At 37.1% G+C, this 20,913-nt stretch overlaps 1 protein-coding gene across 3 annotated transcripts in view; it reads right to left on the reverse strand.

Annotated features, from left to right (window-relative positions):
* MAP3K7 (mitogen-activated protein kinase kinase kinase 7) overlaps positions 1-20,913 on the reverse strand; it is a 70,138-nt gene that overhangs the window by 40,049 nt on the left and 9,176 nt on the right. For 2 of the 3 annotated variants that reach the window (XM_022552757.3, XM_022552748.3), the window contains exons 2-7: positions 16,997-17,107; positions 14,175-14,240; positions 13,640-13,685; positions 12,325-12,463; positions 3,954-4,078; positions 1,532-1,660 (exon numbers count right to left, since the gene is read on the reverse strand). In XM_022552757.3, the coding sequence (XP_022408465.1) occupies positions 1,532-1,660; positions 3,954-4,078; positions 12,325-12,463; positions 13,640-13,685; positions 14,175-14,240; positions 16,997-17,107 (616 nt within the window). Of the gene's footprint in view, positions 1-1,531; positions 1,661-3,953; positions 4,079-12,324; positions 12,464-13,462; positions 13,538-13,639; positions 13,686-14,174; positions 14,241-16,996; positions 17,108-20,913 lie in introns of all 3 variants that reach the window. The other variant, XM_089921871.1, reaches the window with a different exon arrangement.

A 20,913-nucleotide genomic window follows, 5' to 3' on the forward strand; every position in this document is an offset into this window, starting at 1 on the left:
GTCCTGTTCAATGCTCTAGCATTCTCTACAATGACAAGAAAGGTAGTACAATGAAAGGCAGCATAGGAAACTGGTAAACACATTTGAGATTACTCAGATTACTGCCTGACATGTCTATGAATGATCAAAATAGTGAGGCATATATTTATTTCTATCACATGTGGAACAGTGTGTTAAAAATGCCATTAATCAGAATAATTATAATCAAGTGATAGAAATTAAACAACAGAGAGTGATGTTAAAAGTTAGAACGTTAAGCAATTTCCCTTCATGAAAAGTTTATTTTCCCAAAGCAGCTGGGAAGTAACTTGATTAATAAGGATATATTCTAATATCATGAGTGGTCAGAAACATTGTAACTACAGGTATAAAAGGAATAGGAGGGATGAAAGGACACTGTGTCCATAAATCAATATAACTTAAAAATATGGGCATTTGAGCCAGAAAGTTCCAGATTTAAATACCAGCAACACCACTTACTAATCTTGTGACCTCAGTCAACTTATTTAACTGCTCTTAGGTCTCAGTTCCCTAATGTGTAAAACTGTAAAGTGAGGCAATAATAGTACTCGCCTCATAAGAATGAATGAGAAGATAAAAAGAAGTGCTCTGTGAAGCACTTTGTGTTTTGCCTTTATGAATAGCTTAAGTAACAACACTTATTACAGTAAGTCCCCTACATATGAACCTTCAACTTGCGAAGTTTCAAAGATATGAACATGCGTTCCATCAACGTCAGGCGTGAGTGAAATTGCAGCTTGCCCTCTGTCTCCTATTGCTGACGATCCCTCAGCTCTACCATCTCCCACCTCCTCTCCCTCCTCCAGTCAGTAACTCTTCTTGCCTGTTCACTCGATGCCAGCCTCCGTATGCCAGCTGCTGTACTGTACTACTGTACTTTTCAAGATACTGTACTGTAAGGCTTAGAATGTTTTCTTTACTTTATGTTTTTTATGTATTATTTGTGTGAAAAGTGTTATAAACCTATTATAGTACAGTACTACATAGCTGACTGTGTTAGTTGGGTACCTAGGATAACTTTGTTGGACTTATGAACAAATTGGACTTAAGAACGTGCTCTCAGAATGTAACTCGTTCGTATGTAGGGGACTTACTGTATTATGCTTTGCTTTCTCTCCTCAATGAGACACTTGCTTCCTAAGGAGAAAAAGGCAATAGCTCCCTAATTATCTGAACCATGTGAGAGATTTTAATTTAATCTTTAAATTTTATTTTTTCCAAGAGAGTCCAGTCCAGTGCTTCTCTGTCCCCCCTAGAGAGCCAACCGAGATAGTTGGCTCTGGCTGTCTACTGATGGCCTTTCCCTAATGAGCACAGCCAGCAAACCTTCTCAGCTTTGTGCAAAGCCAGGACTGCTCCCAGCCCTTGCCCGTTTTTAGAGTAGGGGGGAGGGCTGGAGACTGGTAATAAGAAATTGTATATTTTAATATTAGGGATAAATGGTCTTCTTTGGGGGAGAAACAATTTCCAAATAGGAATAAAATATATTGAAGAAAAAATTTTCACAAACCATTATGAACAGCCCACATGATACGGAAAGCTGGGCCACCAATTTCATCAAAGGGTTTCCGACGTGTTATCACTTCCCAGAGGATAATACCCCAGCTGAAGACATCACATTTTTCACTGTAATTGCTACCTAGAAAAAACAGGTAGTAAAGTTTCAAGACTTTTTCCCACATGACTAACAGAAGCAACTGCTTTCATAAATTTTAAGAATGAGCATCATGTACAAAAACAAGAGAATGCCCCATGTAGAGCTGAGAAATTACTCTTTCTGAAGACCTCAAGTCTTTGCAATAAATACATTTTTAAAAGGAGTTAAGTATTAATAATGCACTAAAAAATCCACTTTAGAAAGCTGGTCATTTTTTACCTTCTCATCAAGAAACACAGACCTTATCTTTTATTTATTTAGACTTATATTTTCTCTGGGGCAAAGTATAAAACATTTGTACACTCCTTTCTATAATTTCTTAATCTTAAATGTTCTTCTCCCATTCTCTTGATGCTACTATCAAAGCAGAAAAAATTTCTAATCTAGTGTTAAGATTTTCTTTTCAAAATATCTGGTGAGATAAAATTATTAATTTACAAACTTAAAAATAAGTTGTAAGCAGGAAAAACTATGAATACAAATTTACAGTAAGCAGATTATGCAGCAAAATTTATATGATTACTAAGTTGGCTGGTGAATCAGCACAATTAAATAGCCAAACAAACCCCCCAAACCCACGAACAACCCACTATAACAGTGACCAATTATTACAGCAATAGCTATGCATGTACTTTACAAAGGCACTAGGCAGTGCACTGTAAGAGTTACAATGACTTTACAATCTGATTTGGGCTACAGGTGTTGACATCTTTCAGAAATGAAGAAATCTACATAGGCTAACAGGTTGAGCTTTGTTGCTCTAAACAATTAACAGCAACTTTTGTTTCTTGGTTCTTTTGTATAAACAAATCTTTTGGCTCTCCATACTACAGTAATAACTGTGTTATTTTAACTCAAAGAAAGGCACATGAAATAAACAAATAATTTTAAAACAATGCCAATTATATGCATTCTGTATACAAACTTGAAAACAGGCGGCATTATTTAATTTTATATAATTTAACACTTGCTTGTCCACTAACTTTTTAACTGAATTTTGTGGCAAAATAGCTCCACTCAAGTGACCAGCTGCATAGCAAATTTTTTTCTCTTGGTGGCTAAAAACAAAGAACAAAAAATTTTAAATTCATCAAAAATAAGTCAAAATCAGAATCTGATTACTAAATGTTTCTGAATTTTATGGGCTTTCATACTTCCTAACATATGAATCACACATCTTCAGTTCAACTTTTCTCATTTAAAAGATAAGTTGATGTTTTTATATAGAAACCTCATGTGCAATTTATGGACCACTCTTTTAGAACTTCAGTAAGACACAGAGACGTAAAACAAAGTAGGCATAAGCTTATCCTTTACTTAAGGTCCTTAGTATCTTTACTTGTGGTCCTTGCATTCTTTCTAAGGCATGCTCATTTAAACTTTAAACTGCTAATTCTTAATCGCTAGGAAACCAACACAAAGCACAGAAGATCCTCATTATTCCCAGTACTGTTCTACAAAGTTGCTGTGAACCTTGAATTAGTGAACACTGAATCATCTGCTCCTCGGGGAATTACAGGGTTGGGCTCCTATACTGATCAGTTGACATTTTTGTCAACTGATCAGTACATAACCTTGTTTTATGTGTGTTTCTGTTCAAAACACCTCATTTAATATAAATTGTTGATTCATTAATGTTGAACTCATGGCCAACAGCACTGTAATTCATGCCTGAATGAAGATTAGCTAGCACATGTATTTTCTCTGTAAGACACATCACAGCCTTCTGATACTTAGGAACACTAGAAAGCACTTCAATATTACTCGTAGAGGCCATTTTAAATGGTGAAATCATCAACACAAAGCACAAAAAAAGGAAAAAAATAAGGCACTAAATACATCACATAAGTGATTAAATATAAGAACTGATACAACAGGGCAGAGCATTGCCTTGTTTGACCTCAGCTGGGAAGGTGTGTGTTGGGTGACTAAATTTTTCCCTGCTTTGTTCATGCCTGTGAATAACTATGAAAGAATTATGAGTACTGATTTTAGGATACAAGTAGGCAATTTTGCAGTTATGGAACCTGAGAATGAGGATCAACCGTACATATGCTTGAACTTCATAGAGGGTGCTAGACAACTTAAATCTTGCTGTGAGACTCAAGATCTAAGGCTATATTTATTTAATACCTCGTTAGACTTTAGTATATATCTTATAATTATATACTATGCAGAAATAAAACCATGGAAACAGGGCAAAGCCATAAACACACTGGATTTACATGGAGTAATAAGGCAGATTATCAGTCACATCATGCTTTTGCCATTTTACCTTCAAAAACTTCAGGTGCCATCCAAGCAGCACTCCCCTTATTATTGGTCATGTGTGTCTGAATGTCACAGGCTGTACCAAAATCACAGATTTTTAAAACTGTCCCCCCTGCAACCAGCAGCAAGCTGTTTTAAAAAATAAAAGGTTATAAGACCAATATTTGATTCTGCAATAAGAGACATTTGTGGAAACAGAAAAGGTTAAGCAAAATGTCATCATTCAACTTCCGTGAAATGTTACCCACTCACCTATAACAGCTTAATAATACAGAGGAATATCAGCAAAAATTGACCTTAACCTAGTTCTCTTAGGGAGACTGCTAGACCCAAATTTTGATGTCTCCATTTCTATCTCCATAATTTTTCATGACTATGCTTCTCTGTGGGCCAAAATAAAACATGGGGTTTAAAAAACATCTAGCAAGTGAACATTATGGTGTCCTGAAATGGGAGTGGATGTATATCAATACTTTCATAAATTATTCACCCCCTATACTTAACCTTAACCAGTGTTTTTCAAGCTACAGGCAGAAACCTAGTCACAAAATTCTAGATCACAGATCTGGAAACCTACATCACAAAACCAATTCAGTACACTATGACAGCATTTAAAAAATAAAATAGAAAATATCAAAGTGCATCACAACTACTAAGATTAAACATTGTTTCAGGGAAGTTCAGTTTCAGTTCTATATACATTAATATGTACACATGATAGACTGTGAAGTATTTCTTACTGTGGATGATGGTCCTGAAGTTTGCAAACCTGCTTTGCTCACCTGCTTTGCAGTGAGCAGAAATGAGTCTTTAGCTTAACATAGCAAGACTGGTTAGCTGTTCACTGACCCTATTTCCTTTCTTCTCTGGGTACATTTCTTAGCCTTCTGAGCAATTACGTATGGCTATATGACAATTCTAGTCAATAGAATGTGATGTACTTCACCTCCAAGCCCGGCCCATATGAACTCTCACATATATAAACTCCTTTTCCTTTCCCCATATGTCACTGAAGGCACAGGATTCTGAACTACAAGACAGAAGGAATCTGGGATCCTGACCCACCATGTGCATCAGGAACATTCACTTTGGACTTTACGAGCAAAACCCACAAACTTTGTACTTTAAGCCATGAGACTTCAGGGCTTATACAACAGCATCACTGTAACCAATATGAGAAATGGTATTGAAATGGGTGTTGCTATAACAAAAATCTAACATATTGTGTTGGTTTAGCAGTAGGCAGCAAGAACACTGAAAGTGGAAGCTGGAAAGAGAGAGATCCATGTAATGACGTGGCAAAACATTTGGTAAAATTTGTCTCCTGTGATGATTTGTGGCTTTAAAGGACTGGAAAAGCTGACTTCTTCGACTCCAAACAGCAGGAAATAAGATTCACAAAGGCCCATTAAGACAGCATTGCAGCAAAGAACAAATTAAGAGAAAAGTACTTCCCATCTCAGCTTCATGACTTCAAGGTGCCTCCATTTAGTTGAGAAAAGGCACTGAGGCTGGGAATCCAATAAACCAGGCTCAAGATTTTGTCTAAGAAAGAACTGTGGTAGTATTAGTCACAGGCACATGGAACTGACTGGAACCTGGGGGATCAAAAGCCCGCGTCTGAGGAAATTATACTGCCAACGGAACCACAGGCCTGGAATAAAGACGCTTCTGACTGTCGTACAATGCCCTCGGACCCCAGATGTGCAGAAGCAGGAAGCAGGCTATAAAAGCTGGACAGCTTCTGAGGAGAGTATATGGCCCAACACCTACTCCTGACACTGCTACAGAGAATGGACAAGGAGAAGCCTACTAAAGGGTGAAGCTAGGAGTCACAAGCAATGGAAAAAGGAGTTCCTCTCCTAGGGCAGGATCAGAGTCTGATCAAAAGACAAACCTCTCACAACTCCAGGGCAGAGAGACCAGAAAATGCAGGACTTCATTGCTACAGACCAGTAGCTGCTGTATGTTTCTGTTGTTTCCTTTTCCCAATGGAGCCTTTTACTGATGGGCCTCTCTTCTACTGTTTTGTGTGTGTGTATGTGTGCTGGGAGGTGTGAGGTGGGGGGTGACAGATAACTTTTCTTTCTAATTCATTTGTTTCCAGACCGTGAGGAGCTGCATCTAGACCTGCTGGAGAGGACTACACAGCATCCTGAGATCCTGGACTGTGAGCCAGGTGGTGACTGCAAGATGTTTAACTGGCAAAGGGCAGTAAGTGGTTCTACTTGTGTGGTAAGAGTAGTAGAAACCACATGCAGATGTGGCTGGGACTGACCAGCTGCTCACCAAACCCATCCCTTCTTCCTCTGGAGAACAGAAGACATTTCCCAACCTCTCTTGCAGGTAGGTGTGGCTAAGACTGAGTTGTGGCCACTGGTATGTGGGTAGAAGGGACAGGGGTCACTCCATGGGTCTGGCTCCACAAACCTCTCATACATCAGCTTCATTCTCTTTACCTGCTGGCTGAATGCAGAGGTCCCCAAAGTCCTGGAGGATGGCAGAAGTACAAGATGGAGGGAGCCTAACTAGGCCCTTGAATGACCATATGGAAGGTCATCTGTCAAACAGGAATATGTTTTGGATTTCACCTGAGTCAGAAATAAATTTCTGCTGTGATAAGCCTCATGTTGGCTATAGCAGCCAGTGTTAAAACAACTACTATACTCAGCTATCAGTCTCTTAGGGAACTGGTACTCATAGTCTTAGGTTTTCTATATCCCAATGCAATTTGGTACTCCTTTAAGAACTGAAATATATAAAGCAATCTGAAAGTGTAAAAAGAACCATGAACATAAAAGGTAATTTTTATTAGCTTATTATTATTAAAAATTAATTATACATTTAAAAATGTAAATCACTCTCTACATCATTACCTAAAAGGCTTATAGGCATGTGGGTTATTCTGCAAACCAGTAGAAACAATTCTTTATTTTGAATCCCTTCCAACCATCTTCTCTTAAATGCAAAAGAGGTACTACTGTTTTATATAGCCAACGTTTATTTTAATGTATGTTTACTGATTTTATTTCACTATTCCTTCTTGAATCTTATGCTCACCTTATGTAATCATTTTCTTTCTTCCCCAAACACCTTTAATGAAGGTCTACTTACAATAAGTTCACTCAGGTTTTGTTTCACAATATCTTAAATGTAATTTAGGGCAGGTACACAATTCTGAGTAGAGAGCTATTTTTTCTCAGCTCTGTGAAGTTACGATTCCAGTCCTCTAGCTTCCATTGTTGGTGTTGAAAAGTATACTTAAGTCTAACTGTCAGTCCTTTGCAGGTAATCGCTTCGCTGATTGAAAAATCTCCTGTTTTTGCTGTTCTGTAGCCTCATTATGGTGCGTCGTAGGGGAGATTTCTTTTCATTTATCCTGCTTAGAATTCATATCTTTTATTTGGAAAATTCCTGGCTAACCCCTCTTGAATTAGTCTCTCCCCATCCTATTTTCTTTTATTGGAATTCTAATTCTATGCTGTTAGTCCTCCCTTTCCTTCTCTCCATGTTCCTTAACCTATCATTTTTTTCATTTATTTGTCTGTGTTGCATTCTGGGTAACTGCAGATATATCTTACAGCTCACTGAATCTCTTGTCACCTATTTCATATCTGCCATTTAAAAATTTTAATTATTTCTAAATGTTTTATTTAGTTCTTTTGGTCATGTTGATAGTTTTCATTCCTTGCACATTTTAATTCCTTCATTTCTGTAAATAATTTGAGCACATATATTTTATCCTCCATATTTGATAATTCCAAATATCTGGAGTCTTACTATTTGACGGCTTTATTCCACTTTGTGTTTTTTATGCTGACTTTTACTCATGGTAACTTGCATCTTTATGGGTGTGGTAATTTTTACTGTGGCTTCATATTTGATTGATCTTAATCTGGAAAAATCCTAAAGACCTGAATTGAAAGTATATGACTTTATAATAGTTTCAGTCACCCTGAATGCCCTGAGACACCACCAATCCCAAATCACTTTTAACCTGTCCTGTTGGGATATTTTTGATTGGGCAAGTAGAGCAGATTCAAACTCACAACAGCATGAGTGGAGACTCTCAGTTAAAAAATAAAAGCTTGTCTAGTCAGAAAACGGGTTTTTTTTTCCTAGTCAACTTTTCTTTTAGTTCTTCCGTCCAAGATACTGAACTTAGGCAGAGGTCTCAGTTCTGCTCCCTCACCTGGTGCACAACAAGGGGTCTGCATCCCGTTAAACAGAAGCTGTTAAAATTTGGGCCTCTACATTCTAGATACTGGCAGAGGCTCACAGGAGAGCCTTGGCTTCCCACTCAGGGTTCAGTTCTCTCCATCCTTTGGCTTAATGATTCCCTTATTTTCTTCTAAGATCACCTATGCATGTAAAAGGATGTTTGTTGTAATATGTAGCATCTCTGGGTGCTTGCTGTAGGATGTTTTTTCAGTTTATCTGGTTTGCCATATTGCTGGAGTGTCAAAATTCTTATCATGTGAGTATAAGAGTCCAAGCGATCCCTGTGAGCACACACAGGATGTTAGATTTTAAATGCATACATATCATGGCTTAAATTTCATGTGCTTCTCAAAATAAGGTATGTAATTTTGCCAATATATTAGTGTATGCTGGGATAAGTGGCAGGGAGCCAACAGAGCCCCGGGTTAAAGCCAGCACATCTCCCTAGACCAACATTTTTACTCAACTGTAAGTATCTTTTAACACCCTAACAGTGACTTCAAAACAAATTGCATTAACACAGGAAGTCAAATGCAAAATTCTTACGCAACTTTCCTTAAGAAGGCTTTTTAAGCTCTGTCCCTACTCTCAGACTTACTCAGGTTATATACATCATAACTTTGTTCTGGGGGGTGGGGGGGTATGGAGGAAAGCTGAGAAGCACCAATTTAGGAATTTAGGGCCTTACAGGGCCTGACAAAAATGTCAACTGATTCGGCAGCATGGTATTTTCTAAAAACAGCTCTATAAATTAAATCTTCCCAGTCTAAAACTGCCCATCAGGCCAAGAAGAGTTTCTATTTTAATAACTCACTTTACTTAAGAGGTAGTAAGTAATATTATTTATCCATTAAAAATAAAGAGGTAAATATCTGTATATAGTAATATGAAAAAAATGTCCCAGTAAGTGAAAAAAGCAACATTATGTATAGTGTAATCTATGCATGCTTAAAAAACAAAACAGTGCTTATCTCTGAGGATTGGAAATGGGAGGCAGAAAAGACTTACTTTACATTTTTAAAAATAACAACATATACATAATTAAAGAAAGTAAAGTAAAAATGAACAATATAGAAGAAAGAAAACAACTATCCTTTTTTTTTTTTTTTGCGGTACACGGGCCTCTCACTGCTATAGCCTCTCCCGTTGCGGAGCACAGGCTCCGGACGCACAGGCCCAGCGGCCATGGCTCACGGGCCCAGCCTCTCCGCGGCATGTGGGATCCTCCCGGACCGGGGAACGAACTCGTGTCCCCTGCATCAGCAGGCGGACTCCCAACCACTGCGCCACCAGGGAAGCCCTATCCTTATTTTTAATGTCCGTATTTTGAAGATGTTTCTAAAAATGTTCAATCCCAAAACCATTTTTATGTTTAGAGTATGTGTGTGTGGTAAGAGTATAACCCTATCTTGATTAAAATGACCCAATAAAAGATTTCCAGAAAATTTTCTGAACTTAAGATTCCAACTCTTCTAGGTGCTATATTACGCAAATATAATCACCAAGTAGCATTCTCTTATTCAGGTTTTCCTTTTGATGACAAACAGAAATAAAGATGGGTAATATAATTTGCATCATCACATTGTAGCAATATTCAACATCGGGTTAGGGATTCATTATAATTACAGTTAATAAATTCTTTGTATATAATTTTGTTACAAAATTCTAACTGGAGAGATTACTTAGAAAGTTAGTTTTCTTTTAGTCCAACATGACTAAGATAAGCCAGATAAACTACTATTCACATCTCCATAATGCTACAAATACTTCTATGACAATTTTTTTTTTTTTTTTTTTTTTTTTTTGCGGAACGCGGGCCTCTCACTGTTGCGGCCTCTCCCGTTGCGGAGCACAGGCTCCGGACGCGCAGGCTCAGCGGCCATGGCTCACGGGCCCAGCCGCTCCGCGGCATGTGGGATCTTCCCGGACCAGGGCACGAACCCGTGTCCCCTGCATCGGCAGGCGGACTCTCAACCACTGAGCCACCAGGGAAGTCCACTTCTATGACAATTTAAGTGGAAAGAATGTTAAATGCAAATTACATGCACTTCAACAAACAAAAAATTTTTCCTTGTTTCATTGTTGTTAAGTTCTTACTACTTTTAACCCAAGATAAGAATTCTGTAACTGACTTCCTTGTTTCATCCTGGTACATTCAAAATATCACAATAATTTTTCTGAATGACTTTTATATTATTATTGCTACAATTAGTACTCCTTTACTCATAAGACTTTGGATGAACTTGCAAAAGATAAGTAAAACAGGGGCACTAGTGCAAGTTGATACTGTATAAAACACCTAACCACACCATCAGGTCCCTTCTTTATATGCCATTCTGAGGAACTCTTCCTGACCACAGAATCAAAAGGTTTTCCAGTGACAATAAGATACAGTACATGTATTTGTATATACAATTATATATGAAAGCAGTCATTCCAAAGAATTTTCTTTTCCCCAGTACATTCTGAAAAATCAATTCTAATTCTAAAGCCCAATTTGTATGCTGGGTGCCCCACAGGAAATGTGCAACACTACAGGATGAGTCCAACCATGAGGATGCCCAAGAGAAATTAATAACCTAGACAGACCAGACCTCTTCTAAATATGTTAATGGTATTTATTAGCAAAAGGAGAGTCCCCATCTGTAGATGATTTTGGTAGGACGTATCTGGTCTGTCTAAATACGTCGGTTAAATAAACCTAACATTTACGGATTTATGGGGTATGGTTGGATGGAGAATGGAGGTAGCTGTTTAAGCTGTGTAATTATGGAATATAAAAGATGTTAAAAAACAAAAATAACTTTTTTGTGAGATATTTTAAAGTATATTGTTTAATAACTCTTCAGTTATTCCAAAGCCAAAAAGGCCCTAATGCAGACGGGTGACTTTTGGGAGTTGCATCTAATGGTTTCTGGCTCCTCCAGGAAAAGAATGCTTTGCCTGTGCCTGATTACTTGCCTGTATCCTTTAAATCAGCCAATTTGTTGCTGGATAAGAGCTATGAATTTCATGAGTTTGCTTTGATAATTCAACTCTTTTAAATGGGGGGGGGTATGGAGGACACAGTCTCCAAAACTAGGAAAAAAAAAAGTGCTTTCTTCTTTACTACCCAAGACAGGTAGCTGCAACAACAACCTCAGGAGTCAAGTTAAAAAAATAAAAGTATCATAAATCTAGGGCTTAAACATTATTTGACCAGGGACCTGGGGAAAGGGAAATCAGTTTAAGCTTGGAGGTGGAAATAAGGTACACTAGCGAGAACAGTGATTCCAAGAGTTGAAACCTATGTAGAGTGTATCAGATTAGATAGGAGAGTGAGAAGTTATACCCAGAAGGGATGCTTTAATGCTTTAAACCAGCATCAAGAGAATGGAATACTTGAGACTGATTTCCTAGGGGATACCTCTTATCTGAGGACTGATGTGGTGGCCAGGGGTAGAGGGGAAAGAGCATATGGGGACTTTTTACTTTCTCACAGGTGGACAGAGAAGAAAAAAATTAGAGAGAAATGGGGACAAAAATATGTATGTTTTCTTTAATCGTGTACCCACAGAAACAAAAAATCCACGAAGTTTTAGCCTTTAAAAATATTTATGTAGGGAAATTTGAAGTTCTTTCAAAGTCCCAGAATCCTCAATAAGGAGAAATCCAGAATATTTTCAATTTCTACTCAGATGTGCCAGCAATGCCCTTTGCCTTCCTCTGAAAAGGCAAATAATAACCACTCTGTATATTTTTGTGTAATGTCGACATTGTGCTTATTAGGGATAGAGTGGGGAACAAGACAGACTTGTCTCTGCTCACATGGAACTAACTATTTAGGGAAAACAATACATACCGTGGGCACAAAATAGGACTTACAGACTAATAGATTCTGGAATTATGCTAATCTAAGGTAGAAGTTATTAAAAATAAAAATTCAACTAAAATAAAAATGCCACTAAAGACAACATTCTAAAATGCAAGCTTAGATAAATGACTAAATGATGAAGGTGAGTTAAAAGTAAACAATCTTAAAAAAATAAAAAACAAACATTCTTGAGCAAGCCAAAGGGGATGAGAGAAGAAAAACTGATGTGCAACGACCAGCTTAAATTAGGGAGTGGGTAGGGGATGGCAAGAGAGAGAGACACCACATTATTAGAACTTACTTTGGTGGTTTCAGGTCCCTGTGAATTAGAGCTTTGGGTTGCATGCTATGAAGATAAGCCACTCCTTGGGAACACTGTAAACACCAACTCATTGCGTGGGCAGCAGTGTAATATGGCAATGGTTCAGCACCATGAAGCACTGCAAAAGAAAGGCACAAACTAAAAAGAACTTTATTGCATATAACAAAAGACACAAGGTGAATGCAAGCACTATCAGAACACACGACTGGGTATTTTCCTACACATGCTCCCATCGGTCCTGCTTTTTCATTCTTTTCCGAATAAAAAGATGGAAATAGTTAATGATTTAAAATGGATAACTACCACATAAGTACCTAACATTTAATAGGATTCCATTAACTGTTATACATACATTCAAGTAAAATTAATATACATTACCAGGTTTTTTCATATTGACAGGTGCAGTCTTTCACACAATACTATAAATTATAAGCAATGTGATGACATACTACTATAAGAGAGATACAGAGAAATAATATGGAAGGAAACAAAATGTGCAACAAGATGTTTACAATTATGCTTTCTATAATGGCTAAAAACTAGAAATAGTTCAACCAAATAAAACACGGGAGTATCAGATAGCCATTAACAATGATGATCACATGAGCAGTAAATATAAGTAAAAGTTTATATAAAATAATGTTAATTTAAAAAATAAAATGCTACAATTTATTTTAGATAAATGGTGTGACAAGAGACTATTTATATATATGTTTGGTGTTTCTTACAGTGAAAGGGTTAGCTCTGTTCTATAAAGGTAACTAAACGATACAGTTTCCTTTCATTGTTATCAAAATGACATATATACACTAACATGTATAAAATAGATAACTAATAAAAACCTGCTGTATTTAAAAAAATGTTCTGTGAAGTGAATTTTCACAATTTTATTTTTGGGGAAAAAAGCAAAATAAAGCAGAATAAGGATGTGCGGTTAAAGAGTTCTAGAAGAGGAGACTGAAAGCTAAGAGAGGGCAAAAAGAAAAAATTAAAAGTATGAAGATATTTTAAAATCTATTTAAAAAGCAAGTTTGACTTTACTTAAATGCTTTTAACATGATGCAGAGTACCATCAATTTAAAAGATTGATATCCTTAGACCTCTAAATTTCACATACTAATGTTGTAGCATCTTGTCTTTTCATTTTTAATCTTTAGCAGATTTCTTTTTTTAATTACCTCCTTTTGGGACTCTGAGGATAAACTGTGAAGAACATTAAGTAACTTACAATTTATATTAAAAGCTTTTCAATTATTTCACTCTACTAGATAAAGACAGGTCTAATGACACTCACCATTATACAAGGAGCCCCCTTCAGCATATTCCATCACAAGACACACCTAAAGGAAACATATGCCAGAATAATTAACCACAGAGCTATACCATCTTGCGGAACTTGAGAGATAACTTAGTTCAACCTTTGATTTTATAAATGCATTAAAAATCATTCTTTTGTCCCCTACTATGTGAATAGTGCTAGAGGAAATAAAAGGTATCTATGATCTAAGGCCTTGTCTTCTAGGGGACCACTGTCTAAGAGTGGAGATGTATATAAAAACATAATCACGAGATCTGTGGTGACTTTTTCCAGTGCAAATGAACAGGTGCTGTTATAGGATATTGTAAGCCTCCTAAGAAGATGAGGTTACTGGATAAGACCACCTAAGACAACTATTCCCTTATACTGTGTTGCTAACAGATTAGAAACACATATAATTTTTTTTTGAAATAATATGACAGATCAAAATAGCTTCATAAACTACACAGCTGCACGTATCTGCCACATCATTTCTTATAGACAGAGTATAATGAAAAAGTGACAAACTTACTGGATTCAAGCAGGCTCCATATAGCTTTACAATGTTAGGATGGTTCACACGGGATAACTGCCGAAGCTGTAACAAATTAAGGTTTCTTTTAAAAAGTGTTAACTTTTAACGAAGTGATCTCACAGTATCATTCAAATCTTAAAATTGTACAAAACATTAGCGTAATCAATCAGCAATTACTGTTTCTTATGTAGCAGGCACTGTGGTCCTAAGTGCCTGCCCAGAATGGCACAGAATCCCTGCCCAGAGCTCTCATAGTTTAGTTGGGGGAGAGACATGTACACAAATAATTAAAGCAATGTGCCAAGTGCTATAACAGGAGTTATGTACAAGGCATAAGTACAAATTAGAAGAAATTAACTTTGCCAAGAAATGTTAGGATGCCATCCCCGAGATGGCACTGAGCTGAGTTATCCAAACCAGAAGCCATATCATCATCATCATCATCTTCAAAGGTGATGGTTGAATGAGCAGCCGACCTACTCTATGCTGGGCACTGGTGGGCACTTTATAGATATTGTATAATCCTCACACCTTTGCAACGTAGGTATTATCATTTTCATTTTAAAGATGAGGTACCTTTAAGATAAGGCTCAGAGAAGGTTAAATGAGCTGCTAAATACCCTAGAGTTAGGAAACAGTACAGCCAGGGTTTGAACTTTGGTCTGACTTAAAATCTGCATTCTCTTCCTTCCATCTTCCATCTCTTGAGTTAACTCCCTCTTCTCCATTCCCACTACCACTGCCTTAGCAATTCCAACCTGAACCACTGTAGTAATTACTACAGCCTTCTCCTAACTGGTCTCCTTGCTTCCAGTTTTATCCAATCCAATCCAATGATTCATATGGAGGTCAGTGAGGGGTTTGGCTGTACTCATCTCCCTTTCTCTACACCTCAAATTTCTATTAACATATCCCCCCAAACTGCGCCTTGCTCTCTCTTCTCTCCCTTTTCTGCTTCTCCCCCTTTCTTCTTCCTTTCCTTCTCTACTACCTACATTATATTGCTGGCTCATATGAAGTCCACTAAAGTAAACCTTTTTACTACATGCTACTTAGAAAGCTGTATTTTTCTACAGCCGACATTTGTAGATTTTCAGTCCTAACAGACTTAATATCACTATTTATTATATTTCATCTCGTTAAGATTCACTACTGAGCTTCAGATATCAGATTATTCAAGCATTTATTCCTGTTCCCTCCTCAAATACCACTAAGAAGGTAAAGGTGCTTTTTTCAAGGCATAAACTCAGAAGGATGAAGAGAATGTGAAATGAGAAAACAGTACATATTTTTGGAAGTTGGACAGCAAATGACTAGCAATAACTAACACAGCAGACCTAAAAGAAATGAGAAAAAGTGAGAAGCAACCAGATTTATCTCACAAACCTCCCAAAAGGTGGAGGAGTGGTGGTAGTACCAGGTATCTATTCATACAAGCTAATAAAAGAGCAGAGAGATTGCTTAAAAGTTAGACCAAAGATTCCCTCCAGCCCTGACTTCAAACAGCTTAGTGACTGCCTCTTTACTGTCTCAAAGATTAGAGGTTGATTCTTTACAGAAGGTGTAATACCTTCCTAAATACAGAGATATATATTTAATATAGAGATAAATACAGAGATAGAAATATAATAATACCTTCTTTAGAGAAGGTGTGAGTCTCTGGATTGGGGGATACCATATAAAACTAAGGGATGAGCTCAAAGTAGTTGCCTCTGAGAAGCAGAAAACTTGACGCGAGGAGGTACGGGGATTAACGTTTTTTTTTTAAGTAAGAATACATGGAGAACCATTTGACAATTTATCAACAAAACTTTGATGAGAAACTTTTTTTCTCCAAGCTATTATGATCTTTTTGACTCTGGATTGCTAGCCTTTAACACATATTTTTACCTAGTTTTAGGAAACTGCCAATACAACAGTATACGATCAATGACCTCATATAAACCATAAACAAAAATTGTGAATAAGGCAAGATAAAGCCAGACTCCTGGAACATACTACTATAGATCATCTTTCTTCATGATGACATCAAACCATTCATCAGCATTTCTCAACTCATTCAACTAATTACAAAAATCCACTTCATCATCTCACAACTAAGTTCTCATTTCTTCATGTTATACATTAAAAAGTATCATGAAGTATATTTTGAAATTATAATTAAATAAAATCACAGATATAAATTCAGAAGGTTTATAAGGTAAAGACCACTCATCTATTGGCCAATGAAGTTAAAAAGTGATAAAACCATTGATTTATTGAAATACTGTGATCTAATATATAAAACAGCATAAAAGAATGAAGCTGGTAATACAATAATCTCATGATTATCAAATTCTCCTCCATCATCAAATATGTAAGAGAAGAGAGTTGTAAATTTTCGTGTTAAATGAGAGAAACCAATTTGAAATGTTTTTCCTTAAAATAATCTCTTTCGAATTTCTAAAAATGTTCAGTCAAAAATGAATGCATAAAATTTCCCTTCTTAATTTTAGATAATGGGAGAGATTACCATTTCTTTTCTATTTTAAAATTTAAATTCTATGCCTTGAAATAGACCTGAATTACATGGAAGAGATTGTATTTTAATTCAGGGACGAATTCATTTATGTAACTAATTCTCTTTTCCCCTAATTTTTAATCAGAATTAAGAGTGTGAATGAAAAAATATTCCTATGGCATTCCCTTTGGTTCAACCAAACTGCTGATGTTCAAGTATCCAGAGAAATGACAACCGAGAAACATTTTTTTTCATAATATTAAATTCACAGAGTATCTTAGGTGAAGAACTACACAACAGAAATGACACTTCAACTTACCTCTACAATGAAAGCTTTCCTCTCAGATTCACTTTCTATTTGTTTAATAGCAACATCTTTTGCTCTCCACTTAGCTTTGCATACTACTCCAAAAGCTCCTCTTCCAACGACCTTTAAAAAAAAAAAAAAAAACTCACGGAATCAGAAACAAATAACCGTCTAATGCATAACACTGAAGCCAATCTGAAAGATTTATTAAAGAAGATTTTTAGAAATCATCACGATCTGGATTTGCCACTGAGTAGGTATGAATTTTCATTAGAGTGAGGAGATAATGAAATGTACTGTCTCTATCTTTGAAAGTTTATGGTCTAGCCATCTCTTCATTCTCAAAACTGAAAACAAACAAAAAAAGACTCTTAGAGGGCTTCCCTGGTGGCGCAGTCGTTGAGAGTTTGCCTGCCGATGCAGGGGACACGGGTTCGTGCCCCGGTCTGGGAAGACCCCACATGCCGCAGAGCAGCTGGGCCCCGTGAGCCATGGCCGCTGAGCCTGCATGTCCAGAGCCCGTGCTCCGCAGTGGGAGAGGCCACAACAGTGAAAGGCCCGCGTACCGCAAAAAAAAAAAAAAAGGCTCTTAGTGACAGAAAACAAATTAAAACAGGCAAGATGAATGAGAGGATAGAGAGAAGATGGCTTGGAAAAAAATAAATAAAAAGCAGAAACATATAATCAATGTTTTAAGCTCTCATATTTATGAAATTAAAAAGTAGCTTTTAAATAATTCAGTGGGGGTAGGGAGTAGAGGGGAAAGATTAAAAATAGAGATGATAAAAAACTGGCCACTGTGAAGGACAGTAAAAACATAGTATCATATTATACAATGGAATATTATTTGTCAAGAAAATGGAACGAACTACTGATGCATGCTAGTATCATATTATACAATGGAATATTATTTGTCAAGAAAATGGAATGAACTACTGATGCATGCTACAACATGGATGAGCCTTAAAAACACTACGCTCAAGTGCCAGACACAAGAGGTCATATATTGTATGATTCCAGTTATATAAAATGTCCAGAAAAGGCAAATCTTTAGAGGTAGAAAGTAGATCAGTGGTTGTTTGGGGCTAAGAGTGGAAACTGGGATTAACTGTAAATGGGTAGGAGGAATCCTACACCAAGGTGATGAAAATGTTTGAAAACTGATTTCTGGTCATGTTTGTACAACTTAGCAAATTTGTACAAATTATTGTACACTTCAAATGGGTAAATTTTATGATATGTAAAATATATCTCATTAAAGTTTTTTTTTAAAGTTAAAAATAAAAATTGACAATATGTTGTATTATTGTTGAAGCTGATGGGTAGCTCATGAATTCATTCCTCTCTCAGGCTATTCGACTTCTATTAATGTTTGAAATTTGCCAAAATATTAAAACAACAACAAAAGAATAGCTTTAGATACTTGTTAGAACAAAATCATTCTAAATTATCACTGTAAATGACCTTAGTTAGGTGCCATCTACTCCATTTCAACTTCCAACAGACCTAAGTACTTCCTTAAGCAAAAGATCTAATTCCCTGTACAGCTCTCATTTATGATGTACTTTCTATACAGCAGGCACTAAGCTAAGTGCTTTACATACATTACATCATTTACACAACCTTAGGTGACAGGTACTAGAGGTATCTTCATTTTACAGATGAAGCTTCTGGGTTTAAAGAAATCAACTAACTTGCCCAGGGCTATGTAGCTAGTAAAGAGCAAGCGCAGTCATGCCAGGAAGTCTAACACCAGAATGTTAGAGATCCTGATTTGTACACATATATCTGTATTATATTTCGGAAAGGAGCAGTTATATCTTCTCTTGGAGGAGGAGTCTTCACTTTAGGCAAACTTACATGTACAGGGACTCCTTGTAGAGTAAGAAAGGGGCGCTTATAACTACCAGGACAGTAGTTGTAAACTGAGATGGATAGCCATTCTAGCCATACCTCAAATTCCAATTCAAACATTACACAAAGCAGTATGGACATTTCTCATGTTGCTTAATGTATAAAACCACCCAAATGGTTAACATTTACTGAATGCCTATCATGTGCCAGGTACTAGTCTATGTGCTTTCATGCATTAACACATTTAATCCTCCTCCATTAAGGTAAGTAGTAAACTGAGTCAGACGGTTGCAAGTTGCCCAAGATCACAGGGTCAGAGAAGCCAGGATTTGAAGCCTAGAGTATGTAATGACCAATTCACTCTATATTCAGCCTCTGGATGTCATTAACTTAAAGGAAACTGGGCTGTCTTTCCTTTAGTGACTTTCCCTTTTTCCATTCCTAGCCCTGGGTGCTCAGGGACCTCCTGCTTAGGCTCTAGCCCTCCTCCACACCTCTCATGAGGGAAAGGAACCAACGTCAGTTATTTGGACTTGTCATTCAGTTACTTTAACATGAATGGTTATTGGTTAAACCTGCTACCATCAGAATAACAGAAAAAGTACACCTAGGATCTGGAACCTAACAGACTTGAGTTTAAGTGTAGGTTCTGTCTGCCTATTAGCTACCAATACTGGGCAAGTTAATGTCTTTGAGCTTCTGCTTTCTCAACAGTAAAAGGGAGATGCTTACATTTTCCTCAGCGAATATCTATAGTGTTCATAAGTCAAAACCAGGCATTTTCTTCAATATTACAAAAGAATAATAAGTGCTTGGAGTTGGGTATGAATCAGTTTCAGGAGCTATATTCCTCATTTCTCTCACAATTAACCACTATGAATAGCAAACAGGTCCTAAAATGAATTTCAACTTTATGACAATGTCGGCTAAGAAAGCATGGATGGAGACCAGCCAACTTATTGATATTACTATGAAATAATGATTGTGAAGTAATTTAATATATTCTTCAATTATATATTTACAAATACATCAAAGCAACTGGTACTCGGTAGGTCTCCTCTTGTTTCATTTTCCTATTCTCAGAAATGTCCCTGCAGGGATTCCAAACATTGCATTTGTGGATCATACATCTGTTGTAAAAACTGTGTAAGGTGTGCATGACTAATTGTGATGCACAAATGCCACCTAGTGCTGAGATGATGGCTGACTCTAAGTTTGCAATGTAAACTATGGTAACAAAATGTGGGCAAGCAAGGACATGATAAGCTTCTTCCCTTTTGTTTAAGAAAGCAATTTTTTGAACTGTCTGAAATACAAACAGGCATATTCATGTAAGATGAGAGCCCATGTACTTAAGAAGCCTCTACTCACATTAGGGCCATATTATATTTCACATGTATGGTGAAACAACAGATCTAAAATGATAATAAAGTAAGTCCAAGATGCCCAAGGTTGTACACATAAACTGAAACACATGATAGAAAAAATAACTGCTGTGAATTCAAAGGTTAGAGGCACAGTGTCATTGCTTCACAAATTATATTTCTGTGTATCTAATGATTCTGATCACCAGTTCCAATGTGTGGAGGGGGGTTTCCCCACACTCCCAAGCAATTCTCAGATACCAGCTGGACATCCTACCATTCAGCTCAATTCTGACATTATCCACCTGGAGTTCTACCAGAGTGCAACTCCTCCCCCTTGAGAGGCCAGTCACAAGCCAGGTTATCTATCACCTGTGCTTCTTATCAACCAGCTATATAGACTGGAGGTACCAATGACCCCCTCCCTTGGGTTTGATTAATTTGCTCAAGTGGTTCACAGAACTCGAACACTTTACTTACTAGATTACCAGTTTACTACACAAGGATATAACTCAGGAACAGCCGGGCAAGGTAAGCGGAAAGGGCACGGAGCTTCCATACCCTCTCTGTGCCCCACTTTCCCCCAATCCTCACGTGTTCACCAACCTGGAAGCTCTCTGAACCCTGTCCTTCTGGGTTTATATGGAGCTTTATTACAGGGCCATGAATGATTCAACCTCCAGCCCTTCTCCTCTCCCCAGAGGTCAGAGC

The sequence above is a fragment of the Delphinapterus leucas genome, chromosome 12 (genome assembly GCF_059928025.1).
Source record: "Delphinapterus leucas isolate spDelLeu-1000000601 "Yukka" chromosome 12, BTC_Dleu_Yukka2, whole genome shotgun sequence".
Lineage (NCBI taxonomy): Eukaryota > Metazoa > Chordata > Mammalia > Artiodactyla > Monodontidae > Delphinapterus > Delphinapterus leucas.